Source organism: Theobroma umbraticum, unplaced genomic scaffold (assembly GCF_002168275.2).
Source record: "Theobroma umbraticum cultivar Fairchild unplaced genomic scaffold, ASM216827v3 scaffold_50.0, whole genome shotgun sequence".
In the NCBI taxonomy this organism is placed as follows: domain Eukaryota; kingdom Viridiplantae; phylum Streptophyta; class Magnoliopsida; order Malvales; family Malvaceae; genus Theobroma; species Theobroma umbraticum.
The window spans coordinates 4,472,026-4,499,340 of NW_018397261.1; the positions used below are offsets into that span (position 1 = coordinate 4,472,026).

The 27,315-nt window shown below is 36.2% G+C and overlaps 4 protein-coding genes across 6 annotated transcripts in view; all 4 read left to right on the plus strand.

Moving 5' to 3' along the window:
* ML1 (MEI2-like protein 1) overlaps window positions 1-8,024 on the plus strand; it is an 8,823-nt gene extending 799 nt beyond the window's left edge. Inside the window, exons 2-15 of one of the 3 annotated variants that reach the window (XM_021431615.2) lie at window positions 565-734; window positions 955-1,000; window positions 2,204-2,491; window positions 3,041-3,465; window positions 3,598-3,756; window positions 3,918-4,034; window positions 4,119-4,267; window positions 4,580-4,662; window positions 4,776-5,177; window positions 5,439-6,090; window positions 6,584-6,668; window positions 6,790-6,858; window positions 6,998-7,177; window positions 7,339-8,024. In XM_021431615.2, coding sequence (XP_021287290.1) covers window positions 657-734; window positions 955-1,000; window positions 2,204-2,491; window positions 3,041-3,465; window positions 3,598-3,756; window positions 3,918-4,034; window positions 4,119-4,267; window positions 4,580-4,662; window positions 4,776-5,177; window positions 5,439-6,090; window positions 6,584-6,668; window positions 6,790-6,858; window positions 6,998-7,177; window positions 7,339-7,500 — 2,895 coding nt within the window. In that variant the 5' untranslated portion in view covers window positions 565-656 and the 3' untranslated portion in view covers window positions 7,501-8,024. Of the gene's footprint in view, window positions 1-564; window positions 735-954; window positions 1,001-2,203; window positions 2,492-3,040; window positions 3,466-3,597; window positions 3,757-3,917; window positions 4,035-4,118; window positions 4,268-4,579; window positions 4,663-4,775; window positions 5,178-5,438; window positions 6,091-6,583; window positions 6,669-6,789; window positions 6,859-6,997; window positions 7,178-7,338 lie in introns of those variants that run through there. The other 2 variants (XM_021431616.2, XM_021431617.2) reach the window with 2 other exon arrangements.
* Window positions 8,025-8,166: 142 nt separating this feature from the next.
* APO3 (APO RNA-binding protein (DUF794)) lies at window positions 8,167-10,644 on the plus strand. Its single transcript, XM_021431618.1, is given in 4 exon segments — window positions 8,167-8,985; window positions 8,988-9,088; window positions 9,258-9,377; window positions 9,379-10,644. Coding segments are annotated over 4 exon segments (1,236 nt in total). The 5' UTR covers window positions 8,167-8,694; the 3' UTR covers window positions 10,103-10,644.
* A 583-nt stretch (window positions 10,645-11,227) lies between these two features.
* On the plus strand, window positions 11,228-16,042 carry LOC110418725 (transducin family protein / WD-40 repeat family protein). The gene is made up of 7 exons (XM_021431524.2): window positions 11,228-11,596; window positions 12,122-12,512; window positions 12,595-12,748; window positions 12,926-12,970; window positions 13,924-14,089; window positions 14,284-14,651; window positions 15,418-16,042. The coding sequence occupies exons 1-7, from the start codon at window positions 11,399-11,401 to the stop codon at window positions 15,731-15,733; spliced, it is 1,638 nt and encodes a 545-aa protein (XP_021287199.1). The 5' UTR covers window positions 11,228-11,398; the 3' UTR covers window positions 15,734-16,042.
* Window positions 16,043-22,473: 6,431 nt separating this feature from the next.
* On the plus strand, window positions 22,474-26,868 carry LOC110417520 (uncharacterized). Its single transcript, XM_021429888.1, has 5 exons — window positions 22,474-22,609; window positions 23,359-23,803; window positions 25,173-25,289; window positions 25,379-25,869; window positions 26,267-26,868. Exons 2-5 carry the CDS (start codon window positions 23,435-23,437, stop codon window positions 26,379-26,381), a joined length of 1,092 nt encoding a protein of 363 aa, XP_021285563.1. The 5' UTR covers window positions 22,474-22,609; window positions 23,359-23,434; the 3' UTR covers window positions 26,382-26,868.
* Window positions 26,869-27,315: the final 447 nt, after the last annotated feature.

Sequence of the window (27,315 nt, forward strand, 5' to 3'; positions counted from 1 at the left end):
TATATATATTTTGAGAAATGCGTAGTTGGGTTTAAACTGATCTGGTAGCTAACAATTTACTTTTTAGGGTTGAAGTTGCATAAATAATTTCTTTTTGTTTCTAGCTGCTTTGAAAAGCGTGGGAAAGCAAAAGGAAACTAGAATTTGAATATTGGAAATTTAGTTTTTTGTTTGGAAATGGAAAATTCACCTTAATTCAGCAACTAGGATTTATGATTTTCTTTCTAAAATTTTCTTACCTTTTCTTGGAAACCAAACGGGGCAGTTTTGTTTGGTCGTTGGGAGGTAAGTGGCTTTCGTTTTCATGGTACATCTTGTTTAAAAAAAAACTGTTCTCTATGCTTCCTTCGGAAATCGTTTAAAGTTGCCAAAGTAGCTAGCTTTTGTGTCATCTTCACTTCCTTCTATGATTTTTGATGTATTTAAACAAAATAGTTTCAAATTTAAATTAATGGATTCATGTTTCTTCAAAATTTGTAACTACCTCTTGCATTTCTGATGTTATTTTTTAAATAGAAAATACAATTTTAGAGTGGAAAGTGATAATTTTTAAATGCTTTACAGGTTAGGGCCATTAATTCAAGATGGAGCCATTGTCACAAATTTTGAGCTTTTAGTTTTTCGTTTTTGAGATTTTCTGGTTTAGAAGCTAAACAATGCCATTTGAGATCATGGATCAAAGGAATGCATCGGCATCATCCCACTTTTTTGAAGACCTCCGTTTTCCAGCTGAGGTAGTTTACGACATAATACACCGAATTTTTTATACTTTCATTTCTCTTTTGAGTTTATCAGTCTGGGTCTTTATTTCTTGTTTTAGACCATATTGTAGGGTTCTTGTATGTGCCTTTTTTACAATTGTGATAATTTTTTTTATCTTAAAACTTTAAGTCCCTAGTACCAGAAAACAATAATTCATTTTGTGTTGCTTTAATGTCAACTTCTGTTGGGCAGAGACAAATTGGATTTTGGAAGCCAAATACCATGTCCGATAATCAAGGTGAGAACAGTGCTATGGACAACTGAACTGCTGGTTCTGTCTGCTGCTAATCCGTTTATTTGAATGCATTGACCGTTTAAACTGCCTGTCAATTTCTTGTCAGTAGGCATACACCATAAGAATGGAACTTTTAGCCTTTGTCATTGTTAAACATAGTAAATGATCAATTTGGTCTCTTGATTACTGCAAGAAAAGCTGTGGCCTCTGACTTAGTAATGACATGTGGGAAGTATTTAAGAACCATAATTAGCCTTTACTATTGAGTGAATAATCCAAAAAGATTGATCTGATAACTGGGTGGTTCCAATTGTTATGTTTTGTCTGTATCAAAAGGATTCTTGAGTGCATCAGTCAAAAGTTAAGTGTATTTACAATTGTGTGCCAATTCAGGCGGTATTAGAGTATACAAAAGACTATAGTCACTCCAAAATTTATCACGGAGATGTGGAGTACTTGCTTTGAAGGATTTGTCAAAAGAATGCAGCAATCAGCTTGATTTATCAATGGATTATAATGTGTTGAAATACCTGATCATTGAGGGTGCTTCTGAATTATCTCCTCTGCCTGAAGCGCTAAATTACTATTTTTATTGGGATTGGGAGTTTGTCATCCATATTGTTGTAATTTTGTTTGATTGTGCTAAATCAGTAGATGTGAGTTTCATGTGAGAAGTGCTTTTGTGCATTGCTGCAGATATATTATAGATTGACTTCTGTCATATTATTTTTAAAAGTGTCTGAAATACCTTGGTATGATTAAAAGTCAAAAGTTGGCGTCCATTTTATTGTTTTTCCCCTTTTGAGAGTGCTGTATTTATTGTCTGAATTCACCCCTAGAGATTTTTCTTGGGACATGGATTTTGTTCCATATAGATAGCATTGCATATCAACCTGGATTAATTTAGTAAGGCGTCTTATTTTTGAATATTTTCTTTTTTGTTTCTTGCCTTGTGGAATTTTTGTTGGTGTTACATGTAGAACTTTGGGATTCATTCCTAATATCTTCCCGTCTTTTACTCTGTGGTTCCTACAATTTTGAAACGCCTTTTTACAGATAAGGGAAAAAAAAATAGTTTGCATATAAAGACATCTTACCTAGAAAGCTCAGATTTTTTAAATGAGAACCTTTCATGTGCTTGTATGAAAAAGTTGTGCATGATTATCTTCCTGTCTGTTTATGTTAAAAATCTTCTGGTCTTTGCAGATAAGTTGGTTGGTTCATCTCCATCGGAAAAACTGTCTGCTGACTGCATGGAACTTCCTCCGTCTAATCTGGCCAGAGATCAAGAAGAAAAGTTAGGCATTGGTTGGAAGGGAATTACCAATTTGTCTGAGCCTTCATGGAATTCTTTGAATCATCATCCAAAATCATTGTCAAATCTGTACACGCAACCAGCAGTGAACTTTAATGGAAACAGCACCAATCTCAATGTGATCCAGCATGAAAGTAGTCTGTTTTCAAGTTCATTGTCTGAAATTTTTAGTAGAAAGTGTAAGTGCTTTTATCTATGTCTATCAAGCTTATGTACATGTGTATTGGTGTGTGTACTCGTGGTGTAAGTGTTTTTATCTATGTCTATCAAGCTTATGTACATGTGTATTGGTGTGTATACTCGTGCGTCAACATGCACGGACATTCTATGTTTGCACTGTTTCTCTATTGCTTTTCTAATATCGGATGCTTTAATTGATATAGCATTTTATAGCTTTGTTGATGACTCTATAAATTTCCTACCATATCATGTGAACATTTTTCCAAGAAAGTATGAAACTTTTTTATTAATTAATCATGCCCTGATGATCCATTTTATTAATCTGTTCACAAATATATTTCTGCATTTTCACTTTTCTCTACCAAAGGTTCTTGAATTAATTGAGACATTTTCCCGTCAAATGGACTGAAAATTAGAGCTAATACCTATAGACTGTGGCTGCATTTTTTTTTTCCTGTTTCTGCTGGTCACTCACCGCCTTTTCTTGATTACAGTATAATTGATAAATTTTTTTATCTGTGATTTGCTTTGCTTTTATCTTTATGCAGTGAGATTATTGGGGAACGATGTATCTTGTCAACATGCCAATAAAGGTGGTTCACACAATGAGGAAGAACCTTTCAAATCTATGGAAGAAATTGAGGCGCAGACTATCGGAAATCTCCTCCCTGATGAAGATGATCTCTTCTCTGGTGTGATTGATGAATTGGAACTTAATGCTCATGCCAGCAAAGGAGATGAATTAGAAGATTTTGACCTATTCAGCAGTGGTGGAGGAATGGAATTAGAAGGGGATGATCGTTTATCCATGGGTCCAAGGAATTCTGATCTCGTTGGAGTATTCAATGGTCAAGGGGGTTCCAATGGGTCAATTGTTGGTGAACATCCATATGGTGAACATCCTTCTAGGACACTCTTTGTCAGGAACATTAATAGCAATGTCGAAGATTCAGAGTTAAAGGCTCTATTTGAGGTTTGTGTACCTTTTCTATTTGTTACACTGTTTATTGAGACTTTGTGCAAGCAAACCTTCATCCATCCACTCTCCTTTTAAATGGGTACATGTTCCAGTAAGTTAAATTGACAACCTGTTTCCTTCTGTCAGCAATATGGAGATATCCGAACTCTCTATACTGCCTGCAAGCATCGTGGGTTTGTTATGATTTCTTATTATGATATAAGGGCAGCCCGAAATGCAATGAGGGCTCTGCAAAATAAGCCGTTGAGGCGTAGGAAACTTGATATACATTATTCAATTCCAAAGGTGTGCCTTCAACCATTATGTTCTGGATGGCTACTGTCTGCTATTGTTGTTATTACCATCACTGCTCTTAGTACCTTTACTTTGTCTAATTTGTTGATGCATCTTCATTTGGCCTGTTGCTGCTTTATTTAGTTATTTTTTAAAATTTTATAATTCCCCAGGATAATCCATCTGAAAAAGATGTAAACCAAGGGACACTGGTGGTTTTCAACCTTGATTCTTCTGTTTCAACTGATGAGCTTCAGCGAATATTTGGTGCTTTCGGAGAAATTAAAGAAGTAAGGGATTCATTTAATTTTTTTCAGCTTCACAATTCTCCTTATATTTTGGTGTCTGAAGCATGTGGTTCATTTGCATTGTAGGTTCGTGAGACTCCACACAAGCATAGTCACAAATTCATCGAGTTTTATGATGTTAGAGCTGCAGAAGCTGCTCTTCATGCATTGAATAGGAGTGACATTGCTGGGAAGCAGATCAAACTTGAACCAAGCCGTCCAGGGGGTGTTAGGCGGTACTATCATTGACTTGTTCTGCTATCTTTCCAACCTTTTTTTTTTTTTTGCTGTTTTTAGATTAATCTTAGCTTTTGAATGGAATCTGGGACCTTTGTAATTTCCCCTTTTCTGTGATCCTGGCTCCTGAAAGTGGGAATTTTGTTTAGTACTTTGCTTCTGCCTTATTTGGCTGTATGGAGTTGGTCAACAATGTGCAATTAATTTCCTGGATGCCTAATATGCTTTTTGTGCATTTGAGTTGTATGTCATTCTTTATTGTTAGTTTTTTTTGCCTCTGTAAATAGTGATAAATCAAAGTTACTTTGCAGTTTTATGCAACAGTCCGAGCAGGAGCAAGATGAACCTAGCCTATGTGAAAGCCCTTTTGATGAGTTATCTTCAGGACACATTGGTATGCTTTTGCCTGTGAATTTTGCTGTCTGATCAATCCATTTTAAGCTGTTGTTTGACAGCAAATGTTTGTGTTCCTTCATACATTATGATTCATTGTGACAATTTCTCCAGGAGTAATTGTATCTGGCTGCATGGATAATGGATCTACCCAGGTTTTACATTCAGTTATCCAGTCACCTGTGAGTTCGTTTGTTGAACCTAATCGAAGTTCTAGTGTTCCGATTAACTTAGCCTCTCCAGCAAGAGTGGCACCTATAGGCAAACAATTAAGTCTTCGGGAGCCCAACCACTCTCTGGATGATATGAAGTTTGCTAACCAAAGTGTTCCAAGTTTCCATCCTCATTCCTTTCCTGAGTACCATGATAGCTTAGCCAATGGTACTCCATTCAACTCCTCAAGTACTATAACAGACATGGCTAGCAGTGTTGGTCCCATGATGACTGGAGGACTTGACAATAGGCACATTCGCGCAGCAAGTTCTAATGGGCACCTGATGGAACCTAATACAGGGCGTAAGTTCTGCTGATTATGATATCCTATATTAATTGAAAAATGTTTTCCTGCATCTTTGTTGCATTCAGTTATGGATTCATAGTTTCATTATTCATTATGTTAAAATTGTGATAAATTTCACAATTCATTATGTTTGAAAGTTGTGGGTAAATTTAATTCTACGTTTTATTCTTGAATTGAATTCTGTTTCTTAGGCTTAGATTTTACTCTCTTGTTTTGCCTTTCTCTCTGACTTTGTGTTGCTAATAAAATCTCTCTAGTTTTTGGGTCATCTGGAAATGGAAGCTTGTCACTTAATGGAAATCATTACATGTGGAACAACTCCAACTCACACCAGCAACATCCATCAACTGCCATGGTTTGGCCAAATTCGCCATCATTTGTCAATGGCATTCATGCTAATCGCCTTCCTCACATGCCTGCATTTCCTAGGGCACCTCCTGTAATGTTGAATGTAGGATCACCTGTACACCACATTGGTTCAGCACCTCCGGTTAATTCTGCATTCTGGGACAGGCGGCATCCTTATGCTGGGGAGTCTCCTGAAACTTCTGGTTTTCACCTGGGATCTCTTGGAAGTGTGGGTTTTCCTGGTAGTTCGCCATCACATCCTGTGGAAATTGCGTCCCACAACATTTTTTCTCATGTTGGTGGAAATTGTATGGATTTGACTAAAAATGGTGGGGTGCACTCCCCTCAGCAGATGTGCCACCTTTTCCCTGGCAGGAACCCTATGATTTCAATGCCGGCATCTCTTGATTCACCTAATGAACGAGTTAGAAACTTCTCACATCGTAGAAATGAATCAAATTCTAGTAATGCTGATAAAAAACAATATGAACTTGATATTGACCGTCTCATACGCGGGGAAGACAGCAGAACAACGCTTATGATTAAAAACATACCCAACAAGTATGTGAACTGCTCTTCATGCAAATTTTATCTTTTTTTTTTTCCTTATTTCTTGTATCGTGAGTTGTTCTTTTTACTATTAAAAATGATTTTTGCTGCACAGTATTCTCTATCTGTTTAACCTGTCTTATGCTTGAACAAATTTGCTTGATGAATTACCTTTAACTTGTAGACATCCTGATGGTATTTAGCAGCACTTTGCCTTTAAAATTTTCCTCCAAATTGGTGCAACTAATGGTGGGCCACCAATTTGTTTAAATTGGACTACCTGACACTAAATTTGACCATGCCTAGGTATAAGTCAAAGCGAATTTGTATACGTGGTGAATACTTAAAATAAATTACGTGAAATTATGCTAGTGCTCACTAGTTTTATTGATTGCATCCAATATTATAGCTCATTTCATTCTGTAAATATTCCTTTGTTCTCCATATGTCTCTTCTTTCACATGATCATCACCTTAAAAAACAAGTCAAATGGTGATTTTTGCAGGTATACCTCAAAGATGCTTCTGGCTGCTATTGATGAGCACTGTCGAGGAACTTATGATTTTATTTACTTGCCAATTGACTTCAAGGCAAGTAACTTAATTGGTCAATCAACCATTTTATTGATACAATAATTCATGCTTGGACATGCCACATGTAATTGAAATTGACTGTACTGCTAACCCAAGATTTTACAACTATTATCTACAGAACAAATGCAATGTGGGCTATGCATTCATCAACATGATCGATCCACAACAGATCATTCCTTTTCATAAGGTTTGTACATGGATGATATGTCAGAGTAATATCTATTGTTTATGCAGATATTGTCATCTGCAGGTGTAGTTGTGTACTTAATTATTATTTTGATAAATAAAACAAAGCTAACCAGGTTAAAACTAATACATAATTTCAGGCATTCAATGGCAAAAAATGGGAAAAGTTCAATAGTGAAAAGGTGGCATCTCTTGCATATGCTAGGATTCAGGGAAAGGCTGCTCTTATTGCTCATTTCCAGAATTCAAGCTTGATGAATGAAGATAAACGTTGCCGTCCTATTCTCTTTCATACTGATGGCCCAAATGCTGGTGATCAGGTGGGTTATATTGATGCACCCCATGAACAAGCTCAATGTAATTTTTTATCTTGTTTTCTGAAATGTATTATGTAGATTTACTCGTGCAGCTTTCCCTACTTTTGTGTCTGTAATTGAGAGGACGTTTTGATTATATAACTCCTACTTTCTTTTCTATTTAGGAGCCCTTTCCTATGGGTGCCAATATCCGATCAAGACCAGGGAGACTACGAACTGGCAATGAGGAGAACCACCGCCTAGGTTGTTCTTCAACTTCAGCTAATGGGGAGGAATTTTCCAATGGGGCAGACTTGTTGTTGGGTTCTTCCAAGGATTCTGATTAAGCAGTCTGCTTATCCAGCTCTAACTTTAAATACCATTTTGGAGTATCAAGACTTTATCCACCCTACTCTGTCTTTTGAGGGTGGCCTGATAACTCTTTTTTGGTCATAGAGGAGCAGTTTTGGGAACCAAGATGCATAACTGAAACTAAGTGGTACTTGACAGATTTTGTCGTTCTATGGAATTTTTTTTTCTGTATCAAAGCCCACTATGAGTATAGAGACTGGCGTAATGGGGGCTTCAAATTTTGGATAGTCTTGACCGAGCAGTATCATGATGTATAGAAGTTCCTGGGCTTATGCATGACTTGAGGGATCATTTTTTCTTTTTGTTTCAGTTTTGTATCCCGAGTTATGTGATTTCATTTTTGTCCCTAACGTTTTGGAATCCCTACGAGTCCTGCTTTTGGTCTAGGTGGGGTGTGATTGCTCAAAGAGAGAGAGACACACACAACATATCTATATATTTTAGTCGTGGAATTTTTGAACTTCTTTTGTTTACCTTTAATGAAATATGTTCCTTTTCACTCCCTCTTGTTGAACCTTAATCGTCTCCTCTTTTATTGTTTAAAGTATACTTTAATGTAAGACCTACTCTTTAGTTTCTAGTGAAGGATGTTCCGGGCCAGAAATGCTTTGTGTGGCAGATTTTTTTATCCTTAGTCCTAGGACCTGGATATGAGAACTGGGTTTTGAAACGTGTAATGCAGGAGAATTAACTGTATAATTTGTGTTTCGGTATTGTCAGATTTAAGTTATTGACAGGTTTTTTACGAGGGTGTTGAAAATGGCAGATGTTCCATGAGCCAAGGGGTCTCTCTGTTTGCGTATGTAACATGCTAAGTTCAGTGTTTACAATCTGGAGGATGATGAGTAGGCCAGCTCTGCCTGCTTTCATGGAAGTTGTCTGTTTGAACTTGGGAGAAGTTTTGAGTTAATCTGATATGAAGATATTTGCTAGAATTTACAACTTTTAGTTGATGAACTGAACTTAAATCAATTTGCTATTATATATGTATGAACTTAAGTCGAATTGGTACTGTATATGTTATTCCGTATGGTAGTGACTAACGACGGCAACTTCACAAACTGTGTACAAAAACAATACCTTTTTATACGGTCCTGTCAAAAAGGAATGGACAAGCCAAAACAGCTTAAACAGAGTACTCCTCCCAGCTCAGTGTTCACCCACTGCAAATGCAGAGAAAATCTTTGTTGTTGCAAATCTGCCAGCTCAACAAGCTCCATTTTCGATTCAATCAATACTCCTTCTTCTCTGACAAAACCCAAAATCTACCTTTGTTCCCCGACAAAAATGACGACCCTCTTTACTCAGACGTGCCCAAGCCACTCACTGACAAGTCTGAGCGGAAACCGTACCCGACACCCATGAAAGAACTGATTAAAAGAGCCAAGCAAGAGAAAGAATTAAGAAAAGCCCAACCCTGTAGATTGCTCGAAAACCCACCCGCCAATGGGTTCGTTCTGGTCCCGAACTCGTCGACGTCGCTCACCGAGTCCACCGAGCTCGTGGATTCCTTCTCTCCGGTTTGTCCAAACTCGTCCGAGTCATGCCGGTTCAACGCTGCAGGTAACTAGGAAAACGCCTTGTCTTTTTTTTTTGGGTTTCGCTTTCTTTAGTTGATTGCTTGATTAGATGGATTGCTAATTTCGGAATATAGAATTTTGTATACATTTTAGAAGAACAAAGGATTTAAGTAAGACATTGATGTTGTCTTTTTCCTTTCTTTTGGGGTTAGATTTTGTTCTGAGGTTCACATTGGCAGTGTGGGTCATGAAATCCGTACTTGTACAGGTCCAGAAAGCGGTTCTAGGAGTGCTACTCATGTTTGGAGAAAGGAGAGGTGGTTGATGTTGTTACTTTCCTAAATGTTTCCATCTCTATGACCGTGTTGGCAAACCGAGGGTTGTTCATGATGAGAGGCATAGTGTCAAGCGAATCCCTGCAGTCTTAGAGCTTTGTATACAAGCTGGCGTAGACATCGAAAAGTACCCTTCAAAGAGAAGAACAAAACCTGTGTATTCTATTGAAGGTAGAATTGTAGATTTTGAGTCAGTGGCGGGAATGGACGAAATAGAGAGCAACTTCATTTGGGAGAATCTTGATGGTTCCGGCACTGGTGAATTGACGAGGGATTCAAACTCGGAGCTAAATGATGAAGAAAAGAACTTGATGGAGTTAAGTATAAGGACTATGGATTCATGGTTTGAAATGATAGCAGGACTGAAAACGATCATGGAGAAGTACAGTGTGTGGACGTGTGGCTATTGCCCAGAGGTTCAGGTTGGTCCTAAGGGACACAAAGTTAGGATGTGCAAAGCCTCGAAGCACCAGTCTCGAAATGGTCTGCATGCCTGGCAAGAAGCGACTGTTGATGATCTTGTTTGGCCTAATTATGTCTGGCATGCTCGCAATCTGAATGGTCCTCCTCAACATAATGATTTGAAGAGATATTACGGTAAAGCCCCAGCTGTGGTGGAGCTATGTGTTCAGGCTGGTGCACCTGTTCCAGATCAGTATAGGAGTATGATGAGATTAGATGTGGTTCCTCCTGGACGCGATGAAGTTGATCTTGTGGCTTGAATCGCTCTTTTGTTCAGATGTATTCCATGCATTATTTAAAGAGCTACTGACATCACCCTTTGGTCCTGGATTACAGCTGAATATCTTTGTTGTATTGGATTTGCAACTAACCGAGATTTGACAACTTGGTCCTCAGGTTTTCAGATGTAAAATGGCATCAGGCGGCTGGGTTCAGGTTGCTGATGAGTTATTTTCATCCTCATATTCTTGAGATGAGCATAAGGGAGCTTTATGGCTCTGTTTGAGCATCACATTTGTTGTAATATAGACCCATTTCATATACCAGGTGGGTTAATTTTCCTCCTCGTAGCTCTCCTTAGTTTTGTAGTTTCTGATGATGTTTCTTTCTCTCGTTTTTGGGGTAAAGGTTAAAAGGAAATTCAAATCATAAAGACATAATTCCTATTATCTGGGGCCTAAGATGTACAGGAATCTTGTTGAATTGGAAGTTCAATGATTCTGAATATTGCTAGTAAAAATTCAAGTCTGCATTCATTTATCTATTTCTGCAGCAAGGCTTTCTTTCTTGCACTATAAATGAAGTTCCTTATGCAAAAGTTGCGGTTGCTTATATGATTAGAGTTAGTCGAAGCTGACTCGAACTCAAAAAATCTGTTCCAATCCGAATATGTCAATTTGATTTGATGAGGAAAAGTTATTAACCTAAATCCGAAACGATAAAGATAACTTGGATTGGAAATGATCGGAATATGAAATTCAAATGATTTCAATTCAAAAATAAACAATCAAAATTTCTTGATCTAAACAGGTAAGCATTTAATTCATTAATTAACATCTATTCCTTATTTAAAAAATATAATTTCGAATCTCAATTGGAGTAGGGCCGATTCAGCATAATAACGGTTGAATGGAGTATATTCCAAAGTCAAGAGCAGCAGTAGTACACATGAGCTGGAGAAAGCATATGCAATTTTTTTTTAACGAATAAATTGACCCTTTTCCTTGTAACCAAAAGGAAAAAAAAAAAGAGAGGAGTTTTCTCTAATTCAGGATTTAATTTAAATTAAAGGATCACTCAACATGCATTTTGGCAGGCTTTCAATGTTATGTACCAGCGTCATATGGTCAGAATTTAATTTATTTTTTCACATTAAACATAGAAATGATTTATTGGGACAACGTGAAAATTGCAAAAAACCAAGAAAAGAAATGATATAACCAACCGCCCTAGTTCTGTCCAACAATAAAAGGAGAAAAAAAGAAAAAAAATAAAAAATAAAAAGAGCGCCCTTGGGGTAAGGAGGCCGAGAAAGGGTGGCGCAAAAGTGAAGAAAAATGAGCGCCAGTTCAACGATTGCGAAGAAAGTGAAGGAAGAAGAAGCAGAAGAAGAAGAAGAAGAAGAAGAAGCAGCAGCAAATGGAGAAGACGAGGACAGCAGAGCGGAGCAAGAAGAGGCATTGGTGGCTTTGATCGAACACCGCACCAAAGAAGTCGAACAACTCCGGCAACGTATCTCCTATTACGATTCTCAGGTTCTTCCATCCGTTTCCCCCCCATCCCACTTCTTTCCTTTTTGTCAATAAAAAATTATGGAAAACAGCAACTTCCTCTTGTTTGATTCTTTCCTGCGACGTTGGGGTTTTCTTTTTAATGTTCGCTTATTCATTGAGGTTTTTCTAATTATATTTCTTGTAGAAATCTGTGTATTTCATTCTAGAAAGTTTCCTCTTTGAACTTCATCCACTTTAGTATTTCACTTCAGGAATTGATAAAATAAGCGATATTGAAGGCAAGGCAAAATGTTGAAATTGATAAAATACACTAACACTTTTCAAAAGAAGTTATCATTAGAGTATAAAGAAAGGGTCTTTTGCTTTCGTCCTTCATTTTCTAATGTATCACTTTATGAGCAAATGCATTCAGATAAATTGTTTTTGGTTGTTGAGAAGTGTATTATAATGATGGTTTGTTTTAATATCGCTTGACGCTTTCAATTGCACATTCATACCAAGCGCTTTGTTTGATTGTTTTGTTCTTCCTGCTTGTTTGACACACAGCTTCATCAAGCAGAGAAGCGGCTGCAAGATTCACAATCTAAATTGGCTCGCCTTCGGGAGCGACATAACAGGGCGTCATCTGGTGGTTCTCTGGCAAATGGAACTAAAAATGTGAAGGTGGAGCCTAGGTCAACCAGTCCTGAACATATCAATGGAGGTTTTAGAAACCAACCTCAGTCAAGAACTGAACTTGTAATCCCTTCTGTGAACCCAAGGAATCCCCAACCTGTAAAATCAGCAGGGTCAGGTACAAAGACTGCCACTGTTTCTGGTCTTGAAGCAAGTGCTGCCTCTAATTGGGCTGTAAAAGCTAAAGCAGAGAAATCTCATAGAAGTTTTACTGATGTGCAAGCTGTTGAAACTAAAGATAGAGGAACTAAAAGGAAGTTTGGTATGGTGCTAACCTCTAACTGGATGCGGTACTTATTTTCATGTTGGATTACAAGAACATTACAAATTTTCTGTTGTATCAGAACAAAAAGAACACAAAGAATTGATTCCCTTGGTACGAGGCAGTTCTTCACCAAACACAATTCGCTATACAAGCAGTCAGATCTCTAGTCAGCACAAAAGAAAGTTAAGAAGTCTTGCTGTATGTCCAGTGAATGATCAGCTCTTTGTGACCAGGTATGCTCTTTGATAAAGGTGGGGGAACATATGCCATTGATTATGTTAAATTTTCATTGTAGTGGCATGATGGAAGGCCCTGCATCTCTTTGTTTCAACTGTTCAGCCTGGGAAATTCCATAGTTTGTTTCTGTTCTACGGGATCTGATTGTGGCTAGTTTCTTGGACTATTTGCAGTGCTTTGGATGGATTAGTCAACTTGTGGCAACTTCAGGCTAGAGGGTACGTTAATGTTTTTGTCCGAACCTGCTATTTACTAGCTGTGTCTGATACGTGTTGTTGATCACAGATTGCAGTGCAAAAATTTCATTTAATTGAGTTTCTAATTTTATCTAGTATGCATTTGATGTGGCTATATACCTCCATGGTGAACTATGAAAATGATGCATGTCATAGAGGAGTAGAAGCATTCTTTTTTTGCAAAAAAGTGTTTTATAGAATCAGAGAGCTTCTAACTGTGACATTGGTTCTGCAATTTGAGAAAAGAGAGGGGGGAAGTTGTGTTACTGAAATATGACAAAAGTATGTGGTGCTGAAAGATCCTTGTGAGTAGTTTTAGAACTGTAGCAAGATGACATTGGTTCTGCCATTTGGAAAAGAAAGGGGAAGGTTGTGTTACTGGAATTGACAAAAGTATGTGGTGCTGAAAGATCCTTTTGAGTCTTTTAGAACCATATCAAGATGAGGCTAGAGCATGCATAATGGAGGGAAATGACATGTAGTTGGCCAAAAATTGTTTGTGATTAAGGCTTAATTGTGTTATGTATAGCAGGAGACAGTTTATATTAAAAGTTAAATTTTGATTGTCTGAGCCATTATTGAAATGGATGGCTTATCTTCGGTCTTACTAAAGAAACTTGCAATATCAGGTTGGTTTTAGGCTGAGCACTTCTGAAGTTTTACTCATATGATTCTGTCATCTCTTTTTATTGAAGTCTTTTTGTCCCCTCTTGCATGCTGTAGTAATATTAGGGCAGCATCACAGGTGGCATGTCCTTTCATTGTTCATACTTTTGTTTGGATGACATTTTACATTGCAGAAGATGACATGGGTCACAGCAGGCTGTGATATGTTGCTTAGCCCTAATTACTGTGTAACTTAGTAGTATTTTTGAACCATAAGTCTGTCCTAAAAGGGTTTCTTGTTTTTTCATTTTTTTTGCCTTGAACTTCAGATCATCAGCCTCTTTGCTTAGTACCACAGATTGTGCATCCTCAAGAGAGAGAAGATGGCCAGAAGATATAGCCTGGCATCCACACGGAAACAGCCTTTTTTCTGTATACACTGCTGATGCTGGGGATTCCCAGATATCAGTACTAAATCTTAACAAAACACAAGGGGTAAGCGTGGTGGGTGTAATTTCTTGTTTATAAAAATCTTGCTGCTGCTCTATTCAGAATTAATATATTCTTGGATGTATGGAGGTGCTGGAAGAGCTAAGTACTGTCTATTTTTTACTTGAACATGCAATTTCCATCTTACTAAGGGTGTAATTTTATGTAAACTCTCCTTTTGTTTGTATGTGCAATGACAGAGAGCCCGTGTAACTTTCTTAGAGAATAAGCCTCATGTTAAAGGTATCATCAACAGCATAATATTCATGCCCTGGGAAAATACCTGTTTTGTCACTGGTGGCAGCGATCATGCAGTGGTGCTTTGGGATGAGAGAGATGAGAATGTGTGGAAGCCAAAGTCCTTGCATAGGAATCTGCATTCTTCTGCTGTCATGGGAGTTGCAGGGATGCAGCAAAAGCAGATTGTATTATCTGCTGGATTAGACAAAAGAATTATTGGGTTTGACGTGCATGTGGGAAGAGCAGACTTCAAGCATCAACTAGAAAGTAAATGCATGAGTGTTCTGCCAAATCCTTGTGACTTCAATCTATTCATGGTTCAAGCTGGGTAAGGAATATCTATTTCACAACCAGTAAACTTCTTTGTGTTGGCTATTGACCTTTTACATTTCTTAACATGCCTTGTGGCTCTTTCCATTGTTGGTGTTTTACCTGGTCAGTAAATTGCTGAGGTTTCCCTCTAGTCTATTAAAACTTTGAGGAAAGCAGTGATGGAATAACCTTAGAACACTTCACGCATTACTTGTGGAACTTTCTTTGAGGGCACCTCCAGTTTGGCAGGAATGCATAATGGTGGTATTGTGATCTCTTGTTGCAGTTGAAAATATACAATTTGAAAATATCCAAACTTAAATTTGTTTAGATAACAGAACTTATTTTCTATTCCCATTATTCTGAACAAAAAAAAAATGTGTTGTTGCTTCATTTTCTTTTTAATACAAATATTAGCATATTTACCATAAACTTTGAATATCATTTCAATTGCATAAAAAATGTCTGTTCCATCGTTGTAGTGAGTTCACATATAAGAGGAGTTTCACTTAACTGGTAGATTCAGATTCATATTGTACATCAGCTTCCTTGATTAGCTAGCATAGTTAAGATCTGATTTATAGATATGTTCAGTATAGTGGCAATTTTTTGGGTCTATTATTGCTTTTGTCAGATTCTTTAGGTTAGTTCCAAAGAATTACTTGGCGATTGTGTAGTTTTCAGTTTTACCCTAGGTGTGAGGCAAGTATTGTTACAGGAAGTTTTATGACTTCATCTTTACTTTGGAGTTATAGACAATAAGATGTATTCTTTTGTTGCAGGGCCCACGAGAGGCAGCTGCGGCTCTATGATATTAGATTAAGGCAGACAGAACTGCATTCTTTTGGGTGGAAGCAAGAAAGCAGTGATTCCCTATCAGCTCTGATAAATCAAGCTTGGTCTCCTGATGGTTTATACCTCTCATCTGGTTCAGCTGACCCTGTTATCCATATTTTTGATATTAGGTACAACGCTCACAAGCCATCCCAGTCAATAAGAGCTCATCAGAAACGAATCTTTAAAGCTGTATGGCATTACTCTATCCCACTTCTTATATCCATATCTTCTGATCTACATATTGGACTGCACAAGCTGTAGAAGTTTTGTCCTAGTAGCCTACAGCTTATTTATTTCCACGAGAGAAACTTGGTCCTTTCCTCTCAATTTTGATCTGATGCTCCTCAATCCTCATTTTGCTTTGGAGCTGGAGGCTGGCAACTTGCTTGAAAACCGGAATTGGTCAGTGAGCAGTTTTTGATCATCAAGCAAAACCTGGCCAGTGTTGATGACGAGAAACCAGTAGTCGATCCAAATCACATTGTACTTCCATTATATCAAAATCTCTTTTCTTAGTGAAAACATGGCACAAGGTTTTTCAAAATTTTGGGAGTATCCCATATGGTTTTATATTTTGGCTGTCATTTGCATGCAAAATTATTCGGTGAAGCTCTACTTTTTTATGTTCACATGGGATCATTGCAAGCCATCAAGTAATCAAATTAAGAATCAACCATTTTGAGGGCCCTTAACCGGCACTGGTATGCGACCCCCATTGCGATTTGCTACTAGTAGCAAGGTGGCAGTTGCATCATAAACAGTACCCAAGTTGTCCGGTTAAGGTTTATTAAATGGTGACAATGAGGCTTCGACGGATCAGAATCTGGGATGACCGTCGAGACTCAAGGGTGTCTCCTTCGGCCTCCGTTAACTTCAATCTTTCTATACGGCTGGCTTAGAATCTGGGTTGCTTGTTTGCTTTATAGTTTTAGACTACAACCATTTTAGTATGTATAGAGTTTACCTGATATGAAACTTAAGGCAACCAGATCATGATATAAGGAAAAATGTCGAATAGTTCCTCGTGACAGAATAATAGGCAATCAACACATTTGACAGCAGCCAAAGAATCCAGAACATAAGCAGTAGCTAGAGAGCAGAGAACGCATTTAGTATGTAGAGAAGGCAGGTAACATTCCAGCATCGTTACTGAAAAAACACTTGCATAATTAGAATTGATAAGGAAATATTGTCATTGGGGGATTGCTGTAATCAACTCGATCGTAAACTCATTACTTGTGTATTCGGTATTTCAATCTCTCAAAGTGTGATTCGAAAATTAGAATTGATAAGGAAAGAGTTTCTTTGGCTTGGAGGCGAGCGTTCGAGGAAGATCGCAAAAGTAAAACGGGATGTAGTTTATGAAAGCCAAGGGCTTTGGAGGGCTTAGGATTGTCTAACCTTCATCATGTTAGGTAAATAGTGGTGGTGATATGGGGTTGGACAGGCTATTTAGACAATTAATTTGTAGTAAATATGGGGAAAGGAGTAGAACTAATTGCCCTTAAATGAGCACGCAGGAAGGATGTCAAATGTTTGGAGAAATATTGTGAAGTTATGAAACAATGAAGGGGTGGATAAATTGGTGGGTCGAAATGGGTGTCGGGGGATGGTGAAAAATGGAAGGGATGTGTTTTTTTGGTTGGATAAACGGGCCTCCAAGTCCTTTTTCCAAGACTCTTTCACTCAAGTGATTGACAAGGAACTAAAGTAGCAAAAGTATGGACTAATGGTGGGCTATGCAACTAGCAGTTCAGAAGAATCCTTCTCAAATGGGAAAAACAGTCTTTGCTAGAGCTCTTGATAACCTTGAAAGCATGTTTACCTTGACCGGAGGAAGCAGGAGAAACTGACATGGGAAAAAGACGCAAAAGGATCTTTCTTGATCAAGAGACTCGTAGGCGCTCTGGGCTCTCAAGATGTGCTAAAAGGACACCAGGTATAATTCTCATCCATATGGAAGTATATTATGCCTCTTATGGTTCAAGGCTTTTTGCGGTTAGCTATTTTTATCCTTACAAAATGTTTTCTGAAATCTATAGGTATTTTGTTTGATGTTAATAGAAGAATATGTGTAGATTTAATAACTTTTGTATATGATGAGAATATGACACAAAAACGATACGAATTCAAATAAATTTGGTTTTAAAGTTTGTGTATAGGATCTTGACATGGATCTTCAATCATGTCATATTCGTTTTGATCCATATAAATGTTAATACCATATGTTTATACAATACGATTAAGGCACAAAACCATGAATTATCAAGTTTAATTACATCTATGGTGTGGTCAAATTAAAAAGGATTATGACCATGTCCTTTTATTCTATATGTATCCTTGAAGTATGTATGGTTATGTGCTCAAATTTGGGGATTTATGTTAGTGAATCCATTGTCCATTGCCAATTAGGTCCTGTGAAGAAGTCATACTTTGCGGTGCATTAAAAAAGAGGTCACTGGCAATGTGTGGGGTTACTTCGTGGGCATTATGAATTGCTAAAAATGAGATGGTGTTTAATGGAAAACAAGGGGATGGGGATCAAATATTTTTTAAAATGCAATCATGATTTTGGATAAAGGCGATTGAGGGTGATAGTTGTACGGATGAGATAAGATGGTGGTCGAAGCCTAGAAATTTTGTACCATATTCGTCTACAAATAGAAATGAGGTTTCTTTGGCTGCTCTTAAAGAAAATGAACTGAAACTTATATCGATGGCTCCATTAGAGGCAAGCTTGGCCTTGTGAGTTGCGTTGGGGTGATAGAGATTCAAGTGGTTTTGTTGTGAGATTTTTCTTGGCCCATTGGGGATTGCGGACTTATTTCTGTTGCATTTTTAGCTATTAAAATTGCTCTTAAGGTGTTCATGTCTTTGCCATGGGTTGGGTTGAAATCTCTTGTTGTGGAATTTGATCCAAAACTGGCACTCTCTTGGATTTGTGATGCAAAATTCGAGGCTGTGGGACAAATGATTTATTCTAAATGAAATTGATAATTTTAGGAAATCTATTGGTGATGTATTTGGATTTGTTTGTTTTTTGGTTAAATTTAGAGTCCTACGCTTTTGAAAAATTGCTCTCTTTGCTAAGGATAAGATGAATGGTATGCATATGACTTGTTTTAATCATATTTTGTCTTTGATGATTGGGTTTGTTGTAAAACTTTGAACTATTATATCATGTTTGGTTGTGGCGAGGTGATTCTGTATAAGATGTATTGTTTGGGAGTGTTGAGAGCTAGCTGAATATGGGAGGAAATGATTTATTCTTCTTTATGTATTTCATTCTTAATGAATGAATTTGATTGAATTAGCAACAACAAGTAAAATTGGATCATACAATTCCTAATGTAATTGCTAAAAATGAGAAGAATAAAGATCCAAAGAAATAGTATGCCAAATGATTTGGTCCATTTAGGTTGTAAGAATTAGACCAATAAGATAAACATTGCTATGGATTAATTAACTTGTCATGCTACTTCTTCCTTTCGCTTTTTATTCTACTTCGTTGCTTTTTCCTTCTTTTTTTTATAAAAAAAATGCTAATTCCATATATATATATATATATATATAAATTAGAGCATGCACAAAAAACTATTATAAAAAAAATAAATTTTGTTTTTCTTATTATAAATGTTCCACATCGTGGGTTGGTATTCACTGGATGAAGATATTTACATGCTAAGGCTATATATGTTACCATATATGTAAATTTTTTTTTAATCATCTTATAAATTTATGTGAGAGAAGAAAAATCCAGCATAAATTACATAAAAATCTACTATATATGTTACCATGTATGCATGTTCTTCCTTAATTGTCTTATGAACCTATGTAAGAGATGAAAAGTTTACTATAAATTATGCAAAAATCTGTTATATATGTTACCATATATGTACTTTTTCCCTTAATTATCTTATGAACCTATATGGAGAAAAATTTTACTATAAATTACATTGATTAACTCTCTTCGTCTTTATCTCGAAGCCTCTCTACAAATTTCTTTCAACTCTTATTCTCATTTTCATATCTCACCTTAGTTATGCCTAGCTCTAGTTGGAATTCTGAGAGTAGTGGTATCAACCAAAATTTAACAATTCCCTTAAACATAATACAAAGACCATGTGTATTATGTGATGAAGTCCTCTATGGCCTTGATGTTATCATAGATCACTATGTTTCTCACATGTCAGCTTATGATGGGAGGAGTTATCCTTTCATTCCCCTTGTGCAAAATTTCAATATGCCTTCATCCACCCAATTGAGAAATTATTTGTTAGCTCAACATCAGGCACCTCCAAGAAACTACGCTTTAAGGCATCGCACAGCCTCACAATCTCGAGTCCAAGCACCCAGAAACGATGTCCTTGATGTTGTCCCTCTATCTGCCCGGTTGAGGATCGGATCAAGCTTTGCACTTGGTCCACAACGGTGGCTGCACATTCCTTTGCAAGTTCAGCCAGGGGAAAATGAAATCCCTACTCTTCTTGTACAACGAAGGAGGTATCGTAGCCAACAAAGGAGAAACCTTAACGAGAGAGAGGAAAATCAATGAAGGGAAAATCGAAACTCTGTTGATGGCATCGTGTTGGCTCCTCCTGTTGTGGTGAACTAACAACCTACCAAAGATGTGACTGATTTATTTGTAGATAAGGATGCTGGCAACGTAGATTGTTTTGATGATGATCTGGACTTGGATTTGAGTCTTTGAGAGAATCATTAGTTTGAGAATGGGCGTTCAAGACTTCAAATTTTAACTATAATAGAATTTCTAGTTGTTATTAATTTTGTTTACATTGCAATTGTCTTTTATTATTCACTCTGTCTTATTTCAGCTTTGTTTCTTTTATTGTTGTTATTGGTCATGGTTTATATTTTCCTATTCCTTTGTTTCATGGTCTTAGATGGTGGGAAAACAAGTTTATTATGATTAGTGAATCCTTTTGTTTCCTAAATTCTGATTTTAACTTGTTAATTTTCTCATCAAACCTAACAAGAATATTCCTTTCACACATATACGTATTGCATTCATATATAATAAGTACCCAAACAAAATCCTAGCTTTTATAAAAGATTAATATAAAAGAACATAAAACAAAAATGTTACATCCTACGTCATATTGATTTTTTCAGTCATAAAAAGCTTACTTTTATTTGCTAAACAAATACATAGTTGTAAGATAAACTTCGAACGTTATTTCAATTGCATAAATAATTTTTGTTTTATCATTGTCCTGAGTTAACATATAAGTGAGTTTGTATTGTACATCGATTTCCTTGATTTTCTAACTTAGTTAAAGTCTGATTTATAGGTATGTTGTATACAGCTGCAATTTCGGGTCTTGTATTGCTCATGTCAGATTCCTTAGGCTAGTTCCGAAGAATTGCTCGACAATTGTGTAGTTTTCAATTTACCCTAGGTGTGAGGCACGTTTTGTTACAAGTTTTATGACTTCATATTGACTTTGGAGTTTTAGACAATAAGATGTATCCTTTTATTCCAAAGCCCACGAGAGGCAACTTAGGTTTTATGGTGTCTTGCTATTTGCTGCTAGTAGCAAGTTGGCATTTATATTTCAAACAGTTCTTGTTTGTAAATTTTAAATATTTAAGTATTAAAATATTACGATCTTAACTTGGGTTATATGAATCTTATTTCGTAAAAATTTATTTTCAATGAGTAAAATTATAAGTTTCACATTGAAAAGAAGTTCTTAACGAAAAGTTAAGATTAAAGTAAAATCATAAATTTCATATTAATTGTATATTGAAGTGATATTAGATATATAAAAATTTATATTATTTTTAACTTATGAGACGCATATAAAATTGTATAATCCACAAATCAAAATAAATAGTTGGCACGGATCTTTCCATAAATCTCAATTCCATACTTCACATGGATTGACGTGGAGTGTAACTATTTGGTTTCATCAAGACTCAAGGCTATCCCCTTGAGTCTCCATTAACTTCAATCTTTCTATTAATGCCACGTTTTGTTTGAATAAAATAATAATTATTATGATTTATTAAAATATTTAATTAGTAAATATAATTTTGAAATAATAAAAAAATAAGTGATAAAAAGATAATAATATCTTTCATTATAATATATTTATTTATTTTATTTTAAAATATTATTATAATTAAAATATTAATAATTTAAATTAGTTATTAAAATTTAAAATATTAATTTTTATAATATATAATTAAAAACTTAAACTCTTTATAACAATTATAATAAGATTTATTTTCATCAAAAACAAAAAACCTCTTCATATAATTTAGTAAAATTTAGACCAAAAGATAAAATTAATGAATTTTTTTAATCATTTAATTTTTATTTTTATTGAAACTTTAAAATTTTAATAATTTAATAATTTATTATTAAAATATTAGTATAATTTTTTTATTTTTTTCTGTACTTGTATTTTTCATTTTTTATTTATATTTTCATTTAATAATTTAAATATTAATATTTTATTTATAATTTAGTATTATTATGACTAAAATATTAATTTTATAAATCTAAATTTGTGAATTTTGAAGGTAAGTAAAGATATTTTAATTCAAAATGTTTTGCACTTTATTTTTATTGAATGCGAAATATTTAATACCATGAACAGATGGTAATAGCCATTTTAAGATTTTACAAGGATTTGAAAGAATTACTATTTCTACTTCCAAAAGCAAATAAAATGAAAGGAGAAATTTTTTGAAGATTAGTGGGGAATGGCGTAAGAGTTGTTTAGTCTTTGATTGATTGTTTTGTGGTTTATATTATATCCCGACCATTTTCATTTCCTGTTAGGAAATGAGAAATCAATTTTGAGACTTGGAATGGAAGTCTAGAAGAACAATACAAAAACAGAATACAATGAAATAGAAAGTCTAGACCCACATGAACTGGCGTGGCACCAGAGAGGAAAAAGTAGGGACCCTCCAAATATTTTGGGGTACACGTGGCAAAAAAGCGGCGACCAGTGCCAGCAGCTTTAGGCCCAGCCTCTCCTGCGTTTCATGGGCTACTTCTCGCTTGCTCTTGGTTATCTTGTTTGCTCCATGGTCTTGCTTCATACACCAAACAAAACGCCACCAGAAAAGGAAAAAGAAAACCTAAATCTCTGAGCTCAGCAGGTATTTCAGCGTAATTTACCTTTTACTCATTAATATTTTTCCTCCTTTATCCTTTGCTGGTTTCTGATCGTGTTTGGTTTCGCAGAATCTTTTTCCTTTTTGCTGGGAGTTTTTGTTGTTAGTTTCCTGCTTCAGAAAATCATAGTTGGTTTTTTTTTTTTCTGATATTGAATGGGCTTTTGGCTATGGAGGAGGATTTTGGTTTTATGTCATTTTTAGGGTTGATGCTCATGCCTTCTAAGCTTACATTTTGGTTTTACTTGAGGCAAAAGTTAACAATATGGCACTTAGCATGTTTGCATTTTGCCCTTTTTTTCCCCAAATGTAAAAGTGGGTTACCAAACTAAACCCGATAGCTGTAAATTTATGAATTTTAAGATGGTTTTTTTTTTTTTTGGGTCATGTGATATTGAGTGTTGGAAATATTTCCACTAAAAGAATTGGGTAAACTTAGTATGTAGAAACAAAATAATGTATGATCCAGTTAAAGAATAGAACGAAATTTTGAAAGAAAGATTCGTTGTAGATATCTGCAATTTGTCTTTTGTTTCGAAAAGTTATTCTGATGGATTGTGAGTTTGGGATACCGTGCGTTATTTTAATCCCTTTCGTGTTATTAATTTCACAGTTATATTCATCTTCTTCAAGTTATCATTTTTGCCTTGCCCCAGTTTTATGCTGTTGTTTATTGATAACTGTTATAATGATTGAGATCAACTAAAAGGAACTAGTTTCTTCAATTTTGACAGCCCTGTCCCTGAATAGAGAAGAGGCAAGAAGTTTATGAATGAACTATAGCCCGTGCCATTGCTAGATGCTAATAAAATGGTATTAAAGAGCCAAGCATCTCATGCTATTGTTCCTGTGCTTACCTGTTCTTCTGAACCTGCCCAAGCTCTTGGTGATCATTACAATGATACTGCCCTGCAGGAAAGAGAAATTGAAGAACATGACCAGGAACAACTTTTGGGCTTTATATTTATGTGCAATGGAAGGACAAAACCGCAGTGCTACCAATACCGCGTTTTTGGTCTTCCTGTTGGAAAAATGGAGGTTGTTGAGAAAATTAAGCCGGGCATGAAGCTTTTTCTGTTTGATTTTGAATTGAAGCTTCTCTATGGGATATATGAGGCAACCTCAGTTGGAACAATGAACCTGGAACAAACTGCTTTCAATGGGAGGTTTCCTGCCCAGGCAAGTCATCTTATGCTTTTAACTTAAAGGTATGTACGTTTAAGATCTAAGCATGGGATGCACAAGCCTGGACCACCTTTATAGTTGGTATTTAAAATCCATGCTTAGATACTGTTTGGAAGGATTTTTAGTAGCATTATGCAGTTCCCCTGTGATATTTTCTATCCCATAACTTGGCTTGTTCTTCCGTACATGAAGGAACAGGATAGCTGTTGCTTGAATTGGCCTCCCTAAAGTTTGGACGGACATGCCATGGGATCACTGTTCTTATAAGTCTTACTTTCTTGCTAGTTTCTACTTTCTGTTTGCCATGTAGGAGCACCTAGGAGGACGAGGCTATGACATGCTTATATTGCCTTTATTGTTTTCAAATATAATCTGAAATATATATGTTTTGGCACAACCATAATCCCAATTCTTGAAATGAAAACAGACTTTAGCATGAAGCCAACATGGCATTACACCTATGATACGTGAGAAATAGGCTTTGTAGGACGTAATTTAATGACTTACAGGAATATAATTTGTCAACAAGCCATTGATAGCAGGGCTGTCAATTTGTGTTAGCATGTCTTAATTGTGTTGTGTAAAGGTATAATGGATAAAGGGGTTGACACAATCACGAAACGGGTAATTAATTGTGTCAAATTTCTTGACACGAACATAACACATTTATTACATGGGTTACATGACATAACATGATTATGTATGATTAACTTGTTTGGACACGACACAGTTAACTCATTTAGACACAATTAACCTATTAAAACTTAAGTTCTAATATGTATTTTAAATATTAATAATTCAATAAATGAGTTTAAACAGGTTAGATATATTGAGTAATGTGGATTAACCTGTTAATACAATAAATTAAACGAGTATAAATGTGTCATAGATAGGTTAGGTGTGTCAATTCGCATAAGATACAAATATTATTCATGTCATAAATGAGTTGACACAATTATATGAAACCCAAACCTGCATAACTCCGTGTCATGTTCACAGGTTATGTTCCAAAATTGCCAGGTCTAACTGATAGGTATTAGCATAGACCTTGCTCAAGTTGTTATTCTTTTGATTTTTCTTCTTGTAATGCTAATATGCTGCTCTTCTTTTACCAGTAGCATTCTCTTTTTAGTCATTGGAAAGCCATATAACAACTTGAAGCTTTAATGGTCCCTTTTGCCTGTATGAAATGGTCTCTAAGATTGTTTGAGGTCTATCTAGCAGGAGTTATACGTGCATAAATGAGATTCCATCCTACTTCACCATGTTTTTCTAATTGATTGGAGTATAAGGCCCTACTTCATTCTAGAAGATGATTTTCCAGTTCTTTATTCCATTTCTAATATTCATATTGTTTTTCTAGGTGGGGTTCAGGATCTATAAGGATTGTTTACCTTTGCATGAGAGTTCTTTTAAACATGCCATTGAACATAACTACCAGAAGGGCTTCAAGTTCAATCAAGAACTTAATAAGCAGCAGGTGAGATGGATTTATGCAACCTTTTCTCTCACCTGTAATCATTTTTATCATGCTCCTTTTTGACTGAATAACATTATACTATGGTGCAGGTGAGGAGTCTATTGTCTTTGTTTTGTCCTTTGACTGTGTCAGCACTTGGTTCTCTACAGCCAATGCAACATCAAGCTGTGGAAAATCAATCAAGGCAACCTTTTCTCAAGGATTCATGTGCACAGGTCTTAGAGTCTCAACATGTTCAGCAGATAGGTTTTCAGCGATATAATTGTTACAGATGCCTACTGGATATGAGCCATGTCCATCCAGTGATGAAACCTCAAGTCTCACTCGCTCCAGTGGATCCAAATGCAACTGGGAAGCAACTCAGTCATGTTCAACCAGTTTCAGAGCCTCAGAATATTCTACAGAGTGCCCCCTTTCTGCAGCAGCATTATTTTGGATCCACTACAAACATGGGCCATTCCAATCCAACTACAGTGACACAAGCTTTCCTGACATCAAATGGTCAAAATTATTTGGCAGAAGTTCAGCAGCCTTATGTAGCTGGAAACCCTACCCAACCTGTGCCAGACCGGTATAACAGGTGCCTTTTCCTTTCCATGGATGAGTTAGGATCTAGGAGTTGCATCTTTGGACCTGAAGAGAAGTGTTTTTGGTTGGTGACTGTTACTGAGAAACCGTTTTGGTTGCTTAAAACGCAAGTTTGTGGCTTTTTTTTTTTTTTCACTTGGCCAGAAAATTGTGGCTCTTAGAAGCACTTTTCTCTACTTCAGAAGTATGTATGAATACCCTTGATGAGAACATTGAAAGTAAAATTATACAGCAGTGTGATCTTATACCCAAATCCAAAGATAGGAATCCACATTTCCAGCTGCTTTCTATCTCTTCGGATATTATTTAGTTTTTGCAATGCATATTGCACTTTCTTTTTAAATTAAAAAGAAAAAGATAATAATGGTTCTTGTTTTGTGCAATTGCAGATATGGGAAAATGGGTATTAATCAACAGCTAGGCGCAGGGAATAAGCATCAATTACTATCAGAGAGAGAGGGGGAAAGTGTTCAGCAGAGGAGTGTTTACGATATCCAGTACTAATTCCCACCCATCACCTGCAGCCCCTCATGTATCACCATAAGTGTTGTCATATATGCAGACAGTGGGATTACCTGAAGCTGCAAATGGGACTCTTCCCCATTGCCTACTTATATCCCTTTGCAGGGGCAGCTCCAACTCATCATTGACTTACAAAGTGAGATGATGGCATCTCGAATGTGCAGGAGGTTAGCATAGTTTTAGTGACTATTCATTTGCAAGGTATATTACTGTTTAACATGGCTTTAATTGTCCTGCAAGGTGTGAATTAATGTTAGGAATCTTGACATCCTGTCAATTTATTATGATCTGTAGTAAATACCCAAAATCGAAGATAAAGGACAACTTTTGAGCTTAAACTTAAAGCAAACTTTTGGTTGATTGGTATTGTACAAGGACAAATGAAAAATTTAACAGTATGGTAAGTGGAGGGATCTGATCTGTAGCTAGCATTACAACTATAGATTCAAGTGGCAAAATGCTGACTAGCTTCACCGATTTATTCAGCAGTCTTTCTGATCCTGCTGTGAAGCTTTGTCGCCAATTTAACTGGCCATATCAGTACTTAACCATTTCTTATTCATCAGTAGGGTATACTCTGATGTGAAAAATATTAGCTTGGCTGATTACCATAGTAGTCGTTTCTTATTTTGCTGTGAAGCTTCGTCACTAATTTAATTGGTCGTGTCACTACTTGACCATGTCTTACTACTCATTAGTAGGCAGAAATTGATGCGAATATCATTGCAGCTGAATGTTGGACTACCTAGTGCTGGTTGATTTTGACGTAGTCCCACCAACTTGATATAGATTTTCCTTGTCAGAAGTATCGAATCTTTGGCCCTTGGGCTGTCGGGACCTCAATCTCTTTAGTATTCCAGATTTGATTGCCATAAATTTCTAAGTGGATTTTCTACCGTATGAAATCAGAGTTCAC

What these genes read in the sequence shown, in the direction of transcription:
- LOC110417520 (XM_021429888.1), top strand. Translation starts at nt 23,435, where the DNA reads ATGGTATTAAAGAGCCAAGCATCTCATGCTATTGTTCCTGTGCTTACC. An exon ending in AAGAACTTAATAAGCAGCAG is followed by an intron (nt 25,290 to 25,378) that starts GTGAGATGGATT and finishes ACTATGGTGCAG; the next exon opens with GTGAGGAGTCTATTGTCTTT. An exon ending in GTGCCAGACCGGTATAACAG is followed by an intron (nt 25,870 to 26,266) that starts GTGCCTTTTCCT and finishes GTGCAATTGCAG; the next exon opens with ATATGGGAAAATGGGTATTA.
- LOC110418725 (XM_021431524.2), top strand. Translation starts at nt 11,399, where the DNA reads ATGAGCGCCAGTTCAACGATTGCGAAGAAAGTGAAGGAAGAAGAAGCA. An exon ending in TCTCCTATTACGATTCTCAG is followed by an intron (nt 11,597 to 12,121) that starts GTTCTTCCATCC and finishes TTTGACACACAG; the next exon opens with CTTCATCAAGCAGAGAAGCG. An exon ending in AGGAACTAAAAGGAAGTTTG is followed by an intron (nt 12,513 to 12,594) that starts GTATGGTGCTAA and finishes CTGTTGTATCAG; the next exon opens with AACAAAAAGAACACAAAGAA.